This window comes from Staurois parvus, unplaced genomic scaffold (assembly GCF_062004578.1).
Source record: "Staurois parvus isolate SC_StPar_1 unplaced genomic scaffold, SC_StPar_1.0 ptg002905l, whole genome shotgun sequence".
Lineage (NCBI taxonomy): Eukaryota > Metazoa > Chordata > Amphibia > Anura > Ranidae > Staurois > Staurois parvus.
In genome coordinates, this window is record NW_028320701.1 from 44489 (window position 1) to 63904 (window position 19416).

At 47.9% G+C, this 19416-nt stretch overlaps 1 protein-coding gene across 1 annotated transcript in view; it reads left to right on the plus strand.

Moving 5' to 3' along the window:
* Window positions 1-19416, plus strand: part of LOC149428942 (syntaxin-binding protein 5-like) — a gene marked incomplete at its 3' end in the record, with an annotated part of 129434 nt that overhangs the window by 41158 nt on the left and 68860 nt on the right. Inside the window, exons 6-7 of the mRNA XM_089666910.1 lie at window positions 3480-3547; window positions 13392-13432. Of these exons, the coding sequence (XP_089523036.1) occupies window positions 3480-3547; window positions 13392-13432 (109 nt within the window). The remainder of the gene's footprint in view (window positions 1-3479; window positions 3548-13391; window positions 13433-19416) is intronic.

Consider the following 19416-nt stretch of genomic DNA (forward strand, 5'->3'; position numbering starts at 1 on the left):
CTCCTCTGACCTCTGACCTCGACAAGGCATTTTCTTCCACACAACTTCTACTCATTGGATATTTTTTGGATCATTCTCTGTAAACCCTCTAGCCCACGGGTGTCAAACCGGTGGCCCTGCAGCTGTTGCCAAACTACAAGTCCCATGAGGCATTGCAAGATTGACAGTTACAAGCATGACTCCCAAAGGCAGAGGCATGATGGGACTTGTAGTTTCGCAACAGCTGGAGGGCCGCCAGTTTGACACCCCTGATCTAGATGATTGTGCGTGAAAATCCCAGCAGATCATCATTTTGTAAAATACTCTGACCAGCCCGTATGGCACCAACCATGCCATGTTCAAAGTCACTTAAATCCCCTTTCTTCCCCATTCTAATGTTCGGTTTGAACTTCAGCAAGTCGTCTTCACCTCGTCTACATTCCTAAATACTTTGAGTTGCTGCCATGTGATTGGCCGATTAGCAATTTGTGTTACCAAGCGATTGAACAGGCGTACCTAATAAAGTGGCCGGTGAGTGTATACATACAGTAATGCAGGCCATACACGGGTCGAATTCCGAACAAATTTTCTTTAGAAAATCAGAAATTTTGTGCATTTTGTAATCCGATGGTGCCACCCAGGGGTGGACTGACAACTCATGGGGCCCCTGGGCAATAGAGGATCATGGGGCCCCTGTGTCCTTGCCCACACTCAAAGCACACCCAAAAAAGCCTATAAAAGGTACCAGGGGCATTTCATGGGGCCCAGGGGCGGACTGACCATTTGGAAACTCGGGCACTGCCCGAGGGCCCGGGGTCAGTAGGGGGCCCCATGAGATACCCCTGGTACCTTTTTCATAGGCTTTTTTGAGTTTGGGCAAGGGCAAAGGGGCCCCATGATCCCCTGTTGCCCAGGGGCCCCCTGATGGGGCCCCCTACTGACCCCGGGTCCTCGGGCAGTGCCGAGTGCTCGAATGGTCAGTCCGCCCCTGGTGCCTCCATTGTTTTCGAAATTCAGACAACCAAAGCCTTCAATTTCACCTAATGTTGTTACAGAAAAGAATATTCGTGGCCAAGAATTTTCTTTTCTTTCCAGGTCACAACTCAGCTTTTGGTTTATATTTCTTGCACGATTCTCCCGTCATTGATTTGAAATTCGTTCGTTTTTAAAAAAATTTCCAACATGCCCGATCACTCAGATTCGATGGTCACATGAAAATCGTCCGTTTCTGTGACCCCACTAATGGTGCGAAATTAGAACGAAAATTCTTAGAAAAGATTTTTGAAAAGAGAATTTTTTCGGAATTCGACCCGCGTATGGCCGGCTTTAGTCAGATAGTCAGACCTGGCTTTTAAACTTGTATTGAGAATAAAAGGCACAATCACTGTGCAGCACTACAAAGCAGAAAGCACAGAATGTACATATGTTATATAACTATAAACTATACTTAGCTGGCAAGGAGAGCAATAGTCTACAACAAGGCTTGAAATTTCCACTCGCCTGCTCGCATTTGGCTATTGAAAATAACATGGAGGTGAGTGTGTCCCAGGCACCGCATCGGACGGTGGGGGGGCGGGTGCTATCAGCAGCACCAACCTGCCCCGAGCACTGTGTTGAGGGGGGCGCACACTGCCGGTGCCGCTCCTCAGTGACCGCAGTTTCACTCCTGTCACAGGGAGCAGCTGCTGACACTTGTTGGAGGGAGGACTAGGCTTTCTCCTCCCTCCTGCCTGCAGGGGGCAATAGACAGCCGGCACTAAGAAGTGAAGGCAGAGTGTCCTTCCTCTCTCCCCTTGTCATGTGACTTATCACATGACTAAAGGAGGGAAAGTAGGAGAAGCTGCATTCACAAGAAGATCTGTGAGTACAGGGGGGAAGGGCGAGGTTCCACTTATGGGGACACCTGATGTAAAGGGGGACTCTGATGGGGACACCTGATGTAAAGGGCGACTCTGATAGGAACACCTTATATAAAGGGTGACTCTGATGGGAACACCTTATATAAAGGGGTACTCTGATGGGAACACCTTATATAAAGGGTGACTCTGATGGGAACACCTTATATAAAGGGGTACTCTGACAGGAACACCTTAGATAAAGGGGGACTCTGATGGGAACACCTAATATAAAGGGGGACTCTGATGGGAACACCTTATATAAAGGGGGACTCTGATGGGAACACCTTATATAAAGGGGGACTGAGATGGGAACACGTTATATAAAGGTGGACTCTGATGGGGACACCCGATGTTAAAGGGGAATCTGATGGGAACACCTTATATAAATGGGGACTCTGATGGGAACACCTTGTATAAAGGGGGACTCTGATGGGGACACCTGATGTAAAGGGGGACTCTGATGGGAACACCTGATATAAAGGGGGACTCTGATGGGAACACCTGATGTAAAGGGGGACTCTGATGGGAACACCTCATATAAAGAGGGACACCTAATGTAAAGGGGGACTCTGATGGGAACACCTTATATAAAGGGGGACTCTGATGGGAACACCTTATATAAAGGGGGACTCTGATGGGAACACCTTATATAAAGGGGGACTGAGATGGGAACACCTTATATAAAGGGGGACTCTGATGGGAACACCTTATATAAATGGGGACTCTGATGGGAACACCTTATATAAATGGGGACTCTGATGGGAACACCTTGTATAAAGGGGGACTCTGATGGGGACACCTGATGTAAAGGGGGACTCTGATGGGGACACCTGATGTAAAGGGGGACTCTGATGGGGAGCACCTTATATAAAGGGGGACACCTGATGTAAAGGGGGACTCTGATGGGAACACCTTATATAAAGGGGGACACCTCATGTAAAGGGGGACTCTAATGGGGACACCTTATATAAAGGGGGACACCTGATGTAACAAAGGACTCTGATGGGGACACCTTATATAAAGGGGGACACCTGATGTAACGGAGGACTCTGATGGGGACACCTTATATAAAGGGGGACACCTGATGTAAAGGGGGACTCTGATGGGGACACCTTGTATAAAGGGGGACTCTGATGGGGACACCTTGTATAAAGGGGGACTCTGATGGGGACATTTATTTTCATTTTATGTTAACCACCTGCCCTCTGGACTCTATGAATCTATTGCTGTTATGTTTACATTGACATAATAAAGCTTTGTTATAATTGCTGATTTTTATATTTTGGACTCTTTATTCTTAAGAAAAAATGTAATTTTATAAGTTTTAAGGGGGTGTGGTTGGGGCAGGGCTGGGGGCGGGGGGACAGGCCGTGGGTGGGGTTGGAGGCGGACCTGGGCAAGGCTGGGTGGGGCAGCTGGTGGAGAGTAAGGTTTTTGCCTGGCTAGTAGGCCTAGACTTGGTCCAGGATGTGGGTCCAGGATGTGGGTCCAGGATGTGGGTCCAGGATGTGGGTCCAGGATGTGGGTCCAGGATGTGGGTCCAGGATGTGGGTCGTGGTGTATCCCGGCAGTATACTGATCTTCTCATTGTGTTCTGTACAGGAATGGCCGTTAACAGGAGGAATATGGAATCTTGGAACTACAGCCTACCCAGAAATCATTGTTACAGGGTAAGAAAGACGTTTTGTTTTTCTGGATTCACAGGTCATCTGTTATTATTCTATTATGCCCATAGTTGCAGAGACTGTTTTTCTTCGTCTAATGCAGCCTTTATCAACCTTCATTCTCTATGCATGGAAGTAAAAAACCTTCTGTGTGCAGCAGCACCTCCGGCCCCCCTCAGTACTTACCCGAGCCCGATCTCGGTCCAGCGTGTGCAGAGAGCCTCTGCTCTCCCGGGACTCTTCCTCCTTATTACAGTAGACATTGGCTCCCGATTCTGTCAATCACAGCCAATGAGCCAATGAGGAGTGAGCGGGGATGGGGCTGAGCGTCGCTCCGTGTGTGAATGGACACACGGAGCGGCAACTCGGGAGCAAGTCTGCTCTGGTGCCCCTATAGCAAGCTGCTTGCTACAGGGGCATTAGGCAGGAAGGGAGGGGCTTGCTGCACCAATGGGAGGGGCCTAAGAATTGAAGGATTCTAGCTGCTCTGTGCAAAACCATATAACATGTATTTAATTTAAAAAAAAAAAGATGTAGTGAATGCGAGGTCCGAGGAGACCAGATATAGGGAATGCAGGGTCTGGGGAGAGCGGATATAGTGAATGCGGGGTCCGGGGAGACCAGATATAGGGAATGCAGGGTCTGGGGAGAGCGGATATAGTGAATGCGGGGTCCGGGGAGACCGGATATAGTGAATGCGGGGTCCGGGGAGAGCGGATATAGTGAATGCGGGGTCCGGGGAGAGCGGATATAGTGAATGCGGGGTCCGGGGGGAGCGGATATAGTGAATGCAGGGTCCGAGGAGACCAGATATAGGGAATGCAGGGTCCGGGGAGAGCGAATATAGTGAATGCGGGGTCCGGAGAGAGGGGATATAGTGAATGCGGGGTTCGGGGAGAGCGGGTATAGTGAATGCGGGGTCCGAGGAGACCAGATATAGGGAATGCAGGGTCTGGGGAGAGCGAATATAGTGAATGCGGGGTCCGGGGAGACCGGATATAGTGAATGCTGGGTCTGGGGAGAGCGGATATAGTGAATGCGGGGTCCGGGGAGAGCAGATATAGTGAATGCGGGGTCCGGGGAGAGCAGATATAGTGAATGCAGGATCCAGGGAGAGCGGATATAGTGAATGCGGGGTCCGGGGAGAGCGGATATAGTGAATGCGGGGTCCGGGGAGAGCGGATATAGTGAATGCGGGGTCCGGGGAGAGCGGATATAGTGAATGCGGGGTCCGGGGAGAGCGGATATAGTGAATGCGGGGTCCGGGGAGAGCAGATATAGTGAATGCGGGGTCCGGGGAGAGCGGATATAGTGAATGCGGGGTCCGGGGAGAGCGGATATAGTGAATGCAGGGTCCGGGGAGAGCAGATATAGTGAATGCAGGGTCCGGGGAGAGCAGATATAGTGAATGCGGGGTCCGAGGTTTAGTAACACCTTAACATAAAATCTTGATCCATCACGAGCATGCACGGGAGTGACGTCATCTCGTCTCTGCCAGTCAGACGGCCAGAGCTTGTGAACCTGGAAGGAAGACGGTGTGAAGATGGAAGCCCTGCCAGCAACGACAGCACGCTGCTGGAGGGCTTCGTTTTCAGGTAAGTCCTTCATAATGTGCTAGCATGTGATACATACTAGCACATTAGGACATTACCTTTTTTTTATTTTTTAACCACCTCCCCTCTGGCCGTTGAATATAATGGCCAGACGGTGGCAGTGCAGGGTCGGGTGACTGTTTATAAACGGCCTCCCCGCTCCCTGCTTGTGCGCGCTCCCTGGGAGACAGTGGAACACCGATCATCGTACGGGACCTCTGTGTGAGGTGCTGATCATGTGATCACTGAATAGTAGTAAGCAAGATGAATAGTAGTAAGCAAGATGTCACTTCTGACATCATTGCTTACTACGTGTGAAATCTGTGAATGATCACAGAGATCACATGGTACAGGGCTATTCACAACAGCCTTGTACCATGTGACAGCGGTGAATAAACACCACTAAAATAAAGCTTTATCTATCTCAAAAAAATGCTAAAAAATTAATACGGGTACAGTGTTGCATGACCGCGCAATTGTTATTCACAGTGTGATAGCACTGCAAGCTGGAAATTGGTCTGGACTGGAAGGGGGTGAAAGTGTCCGGACTGGAAGGGGGGGGAGGTGTCTGGACTGGAAGGGGGAAAAAGCGTCCGGACTGGAAGGGGGGAAAGTGTCCGGACTGGAAGGGGGGAAAAGTGTCCGGACTGGAAGGGGGGGAAAGTGTCCGGACTGGAAGGGGGGGAAAGTGTCCGGACTGGAAGGGGGGGAAAGTGTCCGGACTGGAAGGGGGGAAAGTGTCCGGACTGGAAGGGGGGGAAAGTGTCCAGACTGGAAGGGGGGAAAGTGTCCGGACTGGAAGGGGGTGAAAGTGTCCGGACTGGAAGGGGGTGAAAGTGTCCGGACTGGAAGGGGGGAAAGTGTCCGGACTGGAAGGGGGGGAAAGTGTCCAGACTGGAAGGGGGGAAAGTGTCCGGACTGGAAGGGGGGGAAAGTGTCCAGACTGGAAGGGGGGAAAGTGTCCGGACTGGAAGGGGGGGGAAAGTGTCTGGACTGGAAGGGGGGAAAGTGTCCGGACTGGAAGGGGGGAAAGTGTCCGGACTGGAAGGGGGGGAAAGTGTCCGGACTGGAAGGGGGTGGTAGTGTCCGGATTGGAAGGGGGTGGGAGTGTCCGGACAGGAAGGGGGGGAAAGCGTCCGGACTGGAAGGGGGGGAAAGTGTCCAGACTGGAAGGGGGGGAAAGTGTCCGGACTGGAAGGGGGGGAAAGTGTCCGGACTGGGGGGGGAAGTGTCCGGACTGGAAGGGGGGGAAAGTGTCCGGACTGGAAGGGGGGGAAAGCGTCCGGACTGGATGGGGGGGGAAAGCGTCCGGACTGGATGGGGGGGGAAAGCGTCCGGACTGGATGGGGGGGAAAGCGTCCGGACTGGATGGGGGGGAAAGCGTCCGGACTGGATGGGGGGGAAAGTGTCCGGACTGGAAGGGGGGGAAAGTGTCCAGACTGGAAGGAGGTAAAGCTGCGGTTTACTACGTCTTTAATGTGATGGATTATTCAGTACAAAATGTTCCTCCAGCATATGATTTCTGAGCAGAGCACAGTAATATGTGGCAGTGCCTAGGCACCCTCCGCTCTTCTTCCCTCGCAGGGCACTGTCAGGCGGACCACATTGTTGGTGTCATCAGAGGGCAGGTCCAGGAACGGGAAGAAGCGCTCAGTGCTGTGTAACAAATAAAAAAAAAATTGGGCCAAGGCAAAAGCGCAGCTGCAGAATGCCTCCTGTAAGTGATCTTTCATTCACAGCTGACCTGCTTCACACTGTATGACGGAGAAGGTTGTCTGAGTCTAGGTCTGCTTTCTGCACCGAGGTCATTCAAGGCAGCTGCGACCTAAACCCAGCGCAGCAAATAGAAAATCTAGGCGTTGCGGTCCATCAAAATGAACCCATGTAAGTCCCGATTGCAATCGTTCAGGAAAAGCAGAGGTCTTAGTTTACATGCACAGGATTATGTGTAGTTTTATCATTCATTACAGGTACTTACAGTGGATATAAAAAGTCTTCACGCCCCAGTTAAAATGTCCGGTTTTTGTGATGTAAAAAAAATGACAAAAATAAATAATTTCAGAACTTTTTCCACCTTTTAATGTGACCTGTAAACTGTACAACTCAATTGAAAAACAAACTGAAATCTTTATGGCTGGCCATACATGATACAATTTTCTTGAGATTTTTATTTTAGATTTACCAAAAACCATATAATAAGAGATCAAACCTAACAACACTTTCGTTTGTATCCAATCAGGCGGGCTCTTGTACTACACAGTTTAAGGTGAATCTAAAGGAAATTGGGCAGAAATTGGACTGGAAATTGTATAGTGTATGGCCAGCCTTGGGGGGGAGTAAACATAAAAAATAAAATAATGTGGTTGCATAAGTGTGCACACCCTCTTATAACTGGGGATGTAACTGTGTTCAGAATTAAGCAATCACATTTAAAATCATGTTAAAGAGGAGTCAGTACACACCCGTCATCATTCGCCCTGGGTTCACACCTAAGCGTTTTCCGCAATGTTTTGCAGAAATGCACTACAGTCCATATAACAGGATTTCCAATGGATGCGTTCACGTTTTTTGGAAAGGGTCGGGGACTTTTTTGAATGGAAAAAGTTGCATTTTTGGTTCTATAGACTTCAATGGAAACGCTGCAGAAATGCAGGTAGTGGGTTTTGTATGTGTTTTTGCTACGTTTTTTAATGTGTTTTTGATGCGTTTTAAATCTTCGTAGCAACAAGAAAAAAAAAATGCGGTAAAAATGCAGGTGCAACAACACAAAATGCAATGCAAAATGCAGTGCAGAAACGGGTCAAACGCAAACTGCACAGGTGTGAAGCTAGCCTCAAAGTGCCTCTGATTAACCCCAAATAAAGTTCAGCTGTTCTAGTAGGTCTTTCCTGATATTTTCTTAGTCGCATCCTACAGCAAAAGCCATGGTCCGCAGAGAGCTTCCAAAGCATCGGAGGGATGTCATTGTTAAAAGGTATCAGTCAGGAGAAGGAGGCAAAAGAATTTCCAAGGCATTAGATATCCCATGGAACACAGTGAAGACAGTCATCATCAAGTGGAGGAAATATGGCGCAACATTGACATCACCAACAGTGACATCACCAACAGTGACCTCACCAACAGTAACATCACCAACAGTGACCTCACCAACAGTGACCTCACCAACAGTGACCTCACCAACAGTGACCTCACCAACAGTGACATCACCAACAGTGACCTCACCAACAGTGACCTCACCAACAGTGACCTCACCAACAGTAACATCACCAACAGTGACCTCACCAACAGTAACCTCACCAACAGTGACCTCACCAACAGTGACCTCACCAACAGTGACATCACCAACAGTGACACCACCAACAGTGACATCACCAACAGTGACACCACCAACAGTGACCTCACCAACAGTGACACCACCAACAGTGACCTCACCAACAGTGACCTCACCAACAGTGACATCCCCAACAGTGACCTCACCAACAGTGACCTCACCAACAGTGACCTCACCAACAGTGTCCTCACCAACAGTGACATCCCCAACAGTGACCTCCCCAACAGTGACCTCACCAACAGTGACCTCACCAATAGTGACATCACCAAGAACTGGACGTCCCTCCAAAATGGATGAAAAGACGAGAAGAAAACTGGTCTGGGAGGCGGCCAAGAGGCCAACAGCAACATGAAAGGATCTGCAGGTATATCTGGCAAGTCCTGGCTGTGTGGTCCATGTGACAACAATCTCCTGTGTTCTTCATATGTCTGGTCTATGGGGCAGAGTGGCAGACGGAAGCCTTTTCTTACGAAGAAAAACATCGAAGTCCGGCTAAATTTTGCAAAAACACATCTGAAGTCTCCCAAAAGCATGCGGGGAAATGTGTTCTGGTCTGATGAGACCAAGGTTGGACTTTTTGGACATAATTCCAAAAGATATGTTTGGCGCAAAAACAACATGCACATCACCAGAAGAACACCATACCCACTGTGAAGCATGGTGGTGGCAGCATCACGCTTTGGGGCTGTTTTTCTTCAGCTGGAACTGGGGCCTTAGTCCAGGTAGAGGGAATTATGAACAGTTCCAAATACCAGTCAATATCGTCACAAAACCTTCCGGCTTCTGCTAGAAAGCTGAACATGAAGAGGAACTTCATCCATCAGCATGACAACGGCCCAAAGCATCCATCCAAATCCACAAAGGAATGGCTTCACCAGAAGAAGAGGAAAGTTGTGGAATGGCCCAGCCAGAGCCCAGACCTGAATCCGATGGAAGATCTGTGAGGTGATTGGAAGAGGGCTGTGCGCAGGATATGACACGCAATCTGACAGATTTTTGGTGTTTCTGCAAGGAAGAGCGGGAAAATATTGCCGAGTCAGGATGTGTCATGCTGATAGACTCCTCCCCAAAAAGACTGAGTGCCGGAATCACATCAAAAGGGGCTTCAACATAGGATTAGTGTAAGGGTGTGAACACTTATGCAACCAAATTATTTTAGTTTTTTATTTTTACTTCCCTCCGCCTAAAAGATTTCAGTTTGTTGTTCAGCTGAGTTGTACAGTTTATAGGTCACATTAAAGGTGGAAAAAGTTCTAAAAGGAGTTATCTTTGTCTCATTTTTTTACATCACAGAAACTTGACATTTTAACAGGGGTGTGAAGACTTTTTATATCCACTGTATATGGCGCTGTCATTTTTCACAGCACTTTACATATACACTCACTGGCCACCAGGGGCGGACTGACCATTTGGAAACCCGGGCACTGCCCGAGGGCCCGGGGTCAGTAGGGGACCCCGTGAGATGCCCATGGTACCTTTTTTCATAGGCTTTTTTGAGTTTGGGCAAGGACACAGGGGCCCCATGATCCCCTATTGCCCGGGGGCCCCATGAGTTGTCAGTCCGCCCCTGCTGGCCACTTTATTAGGTACACCTTGCTAGTGCCACCAAAATATCCCCCACACCATGACACCACCAGCCTGATCCATTGATACAAGGCAGGATGGATCCCCCACTCCATGACACCACCACCACCAGCCTGAACCATTGATACAAAGCAATATGGATCGGATCTGCGGATTGAACATAATGGATCGGTTTCTGATCCATTATGCTCCCCAATCCTCAGATCCCATACATCCTGTGGGGATCGTCGGCATGCAACCTATACGGGGTGACATCGGATCCGCTCCATGAAAAAGGAAAGTTGTAAGAAAGTCGACGATCCCCGCAGGATGGATCGGTCGGTGTCACCCGGTGCGGGCCTCACCCCCCGCACCTGCCTCAGGACGCCACTGCCTGTAGGTACAGTAAAATCTCCTAAATGTGCACCGTTTAGGAGATACTGACTTTCGTAGGAGCCGGTGACATCATTGCCACAAGCGCAGTGCACTCTCATTGGATGGCACCCTCCGAGTGTGCCGTCCATTCAGAGCACTGTGCTACAATTGTGACTCCCGGTCCGATGCAAGGAAGTGATGTCATCGCGGAAACTGCCAGAGTCTGCAAACCCAGAAATAGGACCGGGTGAAAATGGAAGCCTATCATTGCTGGAGGGATCCACTTCACAGGTAAGTGTGTAATAATGTGATAAATTGTGGTGCATAATAGTAAATAGTTTTTTTATTTTTATTTCAGGTACTTACATAGCTCCATCAATTTTAGCAGCACTTTACATATATACTGTATTTACATTGTACATTCACATCAGTCCCTAAACCTCAAGGAGCGTACAATCTAAGGTCCCTAAACCTCAAGGAGCATACAATCTAAGGTCCCTAAACCTCAAGGAGCGTACAATCTAAGGTCCCTAAACCTCAAGGGACGTACGTAGAAGGTCCCTAACCCTCAAGGGACGTACAATCTAAGGTCCCTAAACCTCAAGGAGCGTACAATCTAAGGTCCCTAAACTTCAAGAAGCGTACAATCTAAGGTCCCTAACCCTCAAGGGGCATGCAATCTAAGGTCCCTAACCCTCAAGGGACGTACAATCTAAGGTCCCTAACCTTCAAGGGACGTACAATCTAAGGTCCCTAACCTTCAAGGGACATACAATCTAAGGTCCCTAACCCTCAAGGGACGTACAATCTAAGGTCCCTAACCCTCAAGGGACGTACAATCTAAGGTCCCTAACCCTCAAGGGGCGTACAATCTAAGGTCCCTAACCCTCAAGGGGCGTACAATCTAAGGTCCCTAACCCTCAAGGGACGTACAATCTAAGGTCCCTAAACCTCAAGGAGCATACAATCTAAGGTCCCTAAACCTCAAGAAGCGTACAATCTAAGGTCCCTAAACCTCAAGGGGCATGCAATCTAAGGTCCCTAACCCTCAAGGGGCGTACAATCTAAGGTCCCTAACCCTCAAGGGGCGTACAATCTAAGGTCCCTAACCCTCAAGGGACGTACAATCTAAGGTCCCTAACCCTCAAGGGACGTACAATCTAAGGTCCCTAACCTTCAAGGGACGTACAATCTAAGGTCCCTAACCTTCAAGGGACATACAATCTAAGGTCCCTAACCCTCAAGGGACGTACAATCTAAGGTCCCTAACCCTCAAGGGACGTACAATCTAAGGTCCCTAACCCTCAAGGGGCGTACAATCTAAGGTCCCTAACCCTCAAGGGGCGTACAATCTAAGGTCCCTAACCCTCAAGGGACGTACAATCTAAGGTCCCTAAACCTCAAGGAGCATACAATCTAAGGTCCCTAAACCTCAAGAAGCGTACAATCTAAGGTCCCTAAACCTCAAGGGGCATGCAATCTAAGGTCCCTAACCCTCAAGGGGCGTACAATCTAAGGTCCCTAACCCTCAAGGGGCGTACAATCTAAGGTCCCTAACCCTCAAGGGACGTACAATCTAAGGTCCCTAACCCTCAAGGGGCGTACAATCTAAGATCCCTAACCCTCAAGGGACGTACAATCGAAGGTCCCTAACCCTCAAGGAGCGTACAATCTAAGGTCCCTAACTCACATTCATACCTACACATACTAGGGCCAATTTAGACAGGAGTCAATTAACCTCCCAGCATGTCTTTGGAGTGTGGGAGGAAACCCACACAGGCACAGAGAGAACATGCAAACTCCAGGAAGGTAGTGCCGTGGTTGGGATTCAAACCAGCGACCCTTGTGCTGCTGGGTGGAAATGCTAGCCTCCTAGCCACCATGCTGCCCTTAACCCCTTGGCGCCGGCGCCTCCCAGCCCTTTAAGGGTTTCAGAAGCCAGGAGGGGGGGTGGGGTTTAGAGTCATGTGACTGCCGTGACACGACGTCACCGTGGTCACATGATCGGGTAGGTCCCGATCGACAGAGGAGATCGGGACCTTTCTGTGAGTACCGGACATGTGTGCTGGGAGCGCTCTCAGTTCATATATCTTTTTTAATAGAACGCAAATGTGCGGCCGCTCGGCGTCTAGGCCCAGACATCGGGAGGCCGCACATTCGCGTTTGGCCGGCGCCAAGAGGTTAACCTGCAGGGAGACCTTTTTTTTTTTAAGAGAAAGTTAATACCTCTTTATAGTACAACATTCATACTACTCCTTTGAAACAAACCTGAGGGAAAGGAGTCCCCTAAACCTGCCTATAAAGTGGCTCATCTCTACCATACAAAATGCAATTCATTCACATTTTCCTTCAAGCTTCCTTTATTTTGGTAATAATGCAGTGCAGATCCCCCCCTCCCCAAAATATATATCAGACGCTTATCAAGGAGGAAGAAGGCCCGTATGTATTTAGGATGGGGGCCTGTATGTATTTAGGATGGGGGCCTGTATGTGAAAGTGAAACTGCAGAAGAAAAATCAGGTCCCCGCCCCTGTCAGACGGCAAGGCAGCGCTATTTAAAGCCCCGATTAGACAGAAAAACAAATCCTTTGGCAGGTAAAACAGCTTTCATATATGAATTCCATCTGTGTATCCATCTGTTTGCCTGGAGATCAGAACAAATTAGAAAGATGTCACAAGTCAGTCAAACGTTCACTTTGTTCCTCCTCCAACCTGGCAGTGATTTCCCACACCGACCACGCTCAGGTCCAGGATATATTGTATCTTCTTATATTATATCCTTTGTCTTGCTGGACCTGAGCGTGGTCGGTGTGGGAAATCACTGCCAGGTTGGAGGAGGAACAAAGTGAACGTTTGACTGACTTGTGACATCTTTCTAATTTGTTCTGAACTGTATTTCTTGTTATTGTCATCCCCGTCCTTTTATCGATAAGACCGTATGAGCCAGCGCTATTCCTGTGGATTTACCGTTGTTCACATTCTGTTCCCAGGCATGCCGATGGATCGGTCAAATTCTGGGATGCATCTGCAAGTAAGTAACAATGTTTCTGTTTTCTCATGTAAAATATATACTGATATACATATATATTTGGACACAGGCACAGTTTTCATACTTTTGGCTCTGTATGCCACCAGAATAACTTGAAACAAAACAATCCAAATGAATTTGAAGTGCAGACGTTTAGCTTTAATTCAACATAAATATCAAGTACACATTTTAGGAAGTGCAACCATTTTCAAATGTAATTGGACAAATGAATATAATCATAAATAAAATTTTAATTTGTAATATTTTGTTGAGAATCCTTTACTGGCAATGGCTGCCTGAAGTCTTGGACCCATGGACATGACCAAAGACTGGGTTTCCTCCATTCTGATGCTTTGCCTGAAGTCGTGAACCCATGGACATGACCAAAGACTGGGTTTCCTCCTTTCTGATGCTTTGCCTGAAGTCTGGAACCCATGGACGTGACCAAAGACTGGGTTTCCTCCATTCTGATGCTTTGCCTGAAGTCGTGAACCCATGGACATGACCAAAGACTGGGTTTCCTCCTTTCTGATGCTTTGCCTGAAGTCGTGGACCCATGGACATGACCAAAGACTGGGTTTCCTCCTTTCTGATGCTTTGCCTGAAGTCTGGGACCCATGGACATGACCAAAGACTGGGTGTCCACCTTTCTGATGCTTTGCCTGAAGTCTTGGACCCATGGACATGACCAAAGACTGGGTTTCCTCTTTTCTGAAGCTTTGCCTGCAGTCTGGGACCCATGGACATTACCAAAGACTGGGTTTCCTCCTTTCTGATGCTTTGCCTGAAGTCTTGGACCCATGGACATGACCAAAGACTGGGTTTCCTCTTTTCTGAAGCTTTGCCTGAAGTCTGGGACCCATGGACATGACCAAAGACTGGGTTTCCTCCATTCTGATGCTTTGCCTGAAGTCGTGAACCCATGGATATGACCAAAGACTGGGTTTCCTCCTTTCTGATGCTTTGCCTGAAGTCGTGGACCCATGGACATGACCAAAGACTGGGTTTCCTCCTTTCTGATGCTTTGCCTGAAGTCGTGGACCCATGGACGTGACCAAAGACTGGGTTTCCTCCTTTATGATGCTTTGCCTGAAGTCTGGGACCCATGGACATTACCAAAGACTGGGTTTCTTCCTTTCTGATGCTTTGCCTGAAGTCGTGGACCCATGGACATGACCAAAGACTGGGTTTCCTCTTTTCTGATGCTTTGCCTGCAGTCGGGAACCCATGGACATGACCAACGACTGGGTTTCCTCCTTTCTGATGCTTTGCCTGCAGTCTGGAACCCATGGGCATGACCAAAGACTGGGTTTCCTCCTTTATGATGCTTTGCCTGAAGTCTGGAACCCATGGACACGACCATAGACTGGGTTTCCTCCTTTCTGATGCTTTGCCTGAAGTCTGGAACCCATGGACATTACCAAAGACTGGGTTTCCTCCTTTATGATGCTTTGCCTGAAGTCTGGAACCCATGGACATGACCAAAGACTGGGTTTCCTCCTTTCTGATGCTTTGCCAGGCTCTAACTGCAGCTGTCTTCAGGTGTTCTTTGTGGGTCTTTCTGCCTTTAGTTTTGCCTTCAGCAAGTGAAATGCATGCTCAATGGGGTTGAGATCAGGTGATTGACTCGGCCATTGCAGAATATTCCACTTCTTTTCCTTCAAAAGCTCCTGGGTTGCTTTTGCAGTGTGTTTTGGATCATTGTCCATCTGTACTATGAAGCGCCTTCTAATCAACTTTGCTGCATTTGGCTGAATCTGGACTGACAGTATATCTGTAAACATGGCAGAATTAATGCGGCTGCTTCTGTCTTCTGTCACATCTTCAATAAACACCAATGACCTAATGCCACTGGAAGCCATGCATGCCCATGCCATCACACTACCTCTACCATGCCATCACCCTGCCTCCGCCCATGCCATCACCCTGCCTCCACCATGTTTTACAGATGACGTTGTGTGCTTTGGATCATGATCTGTTCCAAGCCTTCTCTGCACATTATCCTTCCCGTCATTCTGGTACAGATTCATCTTAGTTTCATCCGTCCAAAGAATTCTTTTCCAGATCTGGTCCGGCTTGTTTAGATGTTTTTTGGCAAAGTCTAATCTGGCTTTTCTATTCTGCAGGTTTATGAATGATTTGCACCATGTGAACCCTCCGTATTTGCACCTTGTGGTGAACCCTCTGTATTTGCTCTCGTGAAGTCTTCTCTTGATTGTAGATCAACTAGTTGTGATGATCTGTACAGTTTTTTTCAGGGGCGGACTGACCATTTGGAAACTCGGGCACTGCCTGAGGGCCTGGGGTCAGTAGGGGGCCCCATGAGATGCCTCTGGTACCTTTTTCATAGGCTTTTTTGAGTTTGGGCAAGGACACAGGGGCCCCATGATCCCCTATTGCCCGGGGGCCCCATGAGTTGTCTGTCCACCGCTGGTTTTATTAACATGTCAAAGTTACAAAACTGTGTTCAGGCATTAGGATTTGTTTTATCCATGTCTTGAAGAGGATATATTTTCGAAACTTGAATGATGCTATACCCTATACCATGAATATACTAAAAATAAATGTAGAGAAACCAGATCTCGAGTCACTGGGGTCTTGGAAATTTTATAGAAAGGCAACTCTTATCTTCATATTGATTCATGGTTCCAAAGTATTAATAACTACCGCAGTAGGGAACAGACACAAAAAGATACACTCAGCATCTTTCCAAATCACTGTTCTGTTTATTCGGCGCATTTAAAGTGGTTCTGAAGACTGAATGTTTTTTTATCTTAAAGCGGATCTTCACTCTGGAAATGGATACTCACCTGTCCTGGGTTCAAAACCGTCTTCGCCCGGGTTCTTCACTAGCCTTCAGGTTTCCAGCCTTGGCATCCTAACTGTGGGTATCCGGCTATGCTACATTCAACTTCATAGCCGGCTGCCCGCTGCGCATGCTCGAGCCGCACTGCACTTTGTGAATGGTCCCACAGTCTTCTGGGACCTGTGACGTGATGGGAGGGAGAGGGGAACTAGGCGATCCAAATGGAAGTGGGAGCAGTTACCTGTCTAGATGCCTCAAACATGGTAGTAGAGGGGGAAGAGGACTTCCCTTTTTTGGATGAAGCTCCGCTTTAATGCATTCTGTGCATTAGGGTAAAAAACCTTCTGCATGAAGCTCCCCCCCCAGTCCCCCCATAATACTTACCTGAGCCCGATCTCGATCCAGCGTTGTGCACAAGAGCAGAGACTCTCTCCCTCCTCATTGGCTCAAAGACAGCAGTGGGAGCCATTGGCTTCCACGGCTCTCAAACACAGCCAGTGAAGAGGGGGTGGGGCAATGCAGCACTCTGTGGAGCAAGCCTGCATGAGTGCTCCCTTAGCAAGTGGCTTGCTACGGGGGCACTCGGATGGGGGGAGGAACTTGGAGCGCTGGTGGGGGACTCCAGAAGAGGAGGATCAGGACTGCTTTGTACAACACCATTGCACATAACAGGTAAGTATATCATGTCCGTTATTTTTTAAAAATAAAAATTGGTTTGTTACGTTGAAGTTTTTCTATAATGGTGCTTACATAGGTATCCCATTAATATAACAATTGAAGGCAGTACAAAGGTGGACTCGTTTCTTCTCAGACTCTTAGGAATGTGAGGACGTGGCAGAAGAGTAAGTATGATGCCAAGGACATTGGCTGCAGTGGGCAACGCATACAAAATGAAGTACATGTACAGTGCCTTGAAAAAGTCTTCACACCCCTTGAAATGTTCCACATATTGTCATGTTACAACCAAAAACCTAAATGTAATTTATTGGGATTTTATGTGATAGACCAACACAAAGTGGTACATAATTGTTGAGTAGAAGGAAAATAAATGGTTTAAAATTTTTTTACAAATAAATATGTGAAAAGTGTGGCGGCATTTGTATACAGCTCCTTTTACTCTGATACCCCTAACTAAAATATAGCGGAACCAATTGCCTTCAGAAGTGACCTAATTAGTAAATAGAGTCCACCTGTGTGTCATGTGATCTCAGTATAAATCCAGCTGTTCTGTGGACCCTCAGAGGTTTGTTAGAGAACATTAGTGAACAAACAGCATCATGAAGGCCAAGGAACACACCAGACAGGTCAGGGATAAAGTTGTGGAGAAGTTTAAAGCAGGGTCAGGTTATAAAAAAATCTCCCAAGCTTTGACCATCTCACAGAGCACTGTGTTCAATTCATCATCCGAAAATGGAAAGAGTACGGCACAACTGCCAACCTACCAAGACATGGCCATCCACCTAAACTGACCGGCCGGGCAAGGAGAGCATTCATCAGAGAAGCAGCCAAGAGGCCCATGGGAACTCTGGAGGAGCTGCAGAGATCACAGCTCAGGGGGGAGAATCTGTCCTCAGGACAACTATTAGTCCTGCACTCCACAAATCTGACCTTTATGGAGGAGTGACAAGAAGAAAGCCATTGTTGGAGGAAAGCCATAAGAAGTCCCGTTTGCAGTTTGTGAGAAGCCATGTGGGAGACACAGCAAACATGTGGAAGAAGGGGCTCTGGTCAGAGGAGACCAAAATGCAACCAAAACGCTATATGTGGGGGAAAACTAACATTGCCCATCACCCTGAACACACCATCCCCACCGTGAAACATGGTGGTGGCAGCATCATGTTTGGGGGATGATTTTCTTAAACAGGGACAGGGAAGCTGGTCAGAGTTGATAGGAAGATGGATGGAGCCAAATACAGGGCAATCTTAGAAGAAAACCTGTTAGAGTCGGCAAAAGACCTGAGACCATGGTGGAGGTTCCCCTTCCAGCAGGACAACGACCCGAAACATCCAGCCAGAGCGACAATGGAATGGTTTAGATCAAAGCATCTTCATTTGTTAGAATGGCCCAGTCACAGTCCAGACCCAAATCTAATGGAGAATCTGTGGCCAGACCTGAAAATTGCTGTTACCAGACGCTCTCCATCCAATCTGACACGCTTGAGCAATTCTGCAAAGAAGAACGGGCAGAAATGTCCCTCTCTAGATGTGCAAAGAGACATCCCCAAAGACTTGCAGCTGGAATTGCAGCCAAAGGAGGTCCTACAAAGTATTGACTCTGGGGGGCCGAGTACAAATGCCACCACACTTTTCACAGATTTATTGGTCACAAATGTTGGAAACCATTTCTCATTTTCCTTCCACTTCACAATTATGGGCCACTTTGTGTCGGTCCGTCACATCCAATCCCAATAAATACATTGACAGTTTTGGTTGTAACATGACAACATGAGGAATATGAATACTTTTTCAAGGCGCTGTATATACAGAATTTACATTTTCTTTCACGCTGAGTATCAGGATCATCGCTAACAAAATGAACGCTGCAAACTTGGACTTCACTAATACTATCACTACCAATATATTAATAGAAACATGGTGAATTTACATATATCCATTTATTCTGTCAAGAATCATTAAGACCAATTAAAATTTACATTTTAGTTGGTTTTAATTACTCTTGATTTCTGTCTCTTTCTAATTGGCAGTGATGTTCTTTAGACATTTGAACCGTTGCCGTCACATATGGAGGTTTTTTCTGCGTGTCTCTTTCCTGCCTAATGATGTGACTGTGGCTCTTCTGCACTGCTGTCTCTGTTAGGAATCACCATACACTTCATAATTAGGGTGACATTACTGGCATAGCCGTCCTCATACACAACAGCACCCATCTCTGCAGTGGTACGGCGAAGATGTAATTCCTTTAGACGTATCATATCTCTTGCTAGTTATCCAATAACATCTGGCCCAGAGAAGAATGGTGGAATGCAGCGGAATGGATCTGAGCGAGCAGCAGTTATTCCCTCGGTTAGGTTACAACATGTCCTGGAGATGTTGACTCACTTCGTTGGTCAATTGAAGCGCAGCTGCATGCAGCGGCATAAAATCACTTCCACGCGATGAGCCCGCCGCCGATCCGCAGCGCCAGAAATAGCCCAGCCAGAGGTGACAGAGCTTGCCTTCC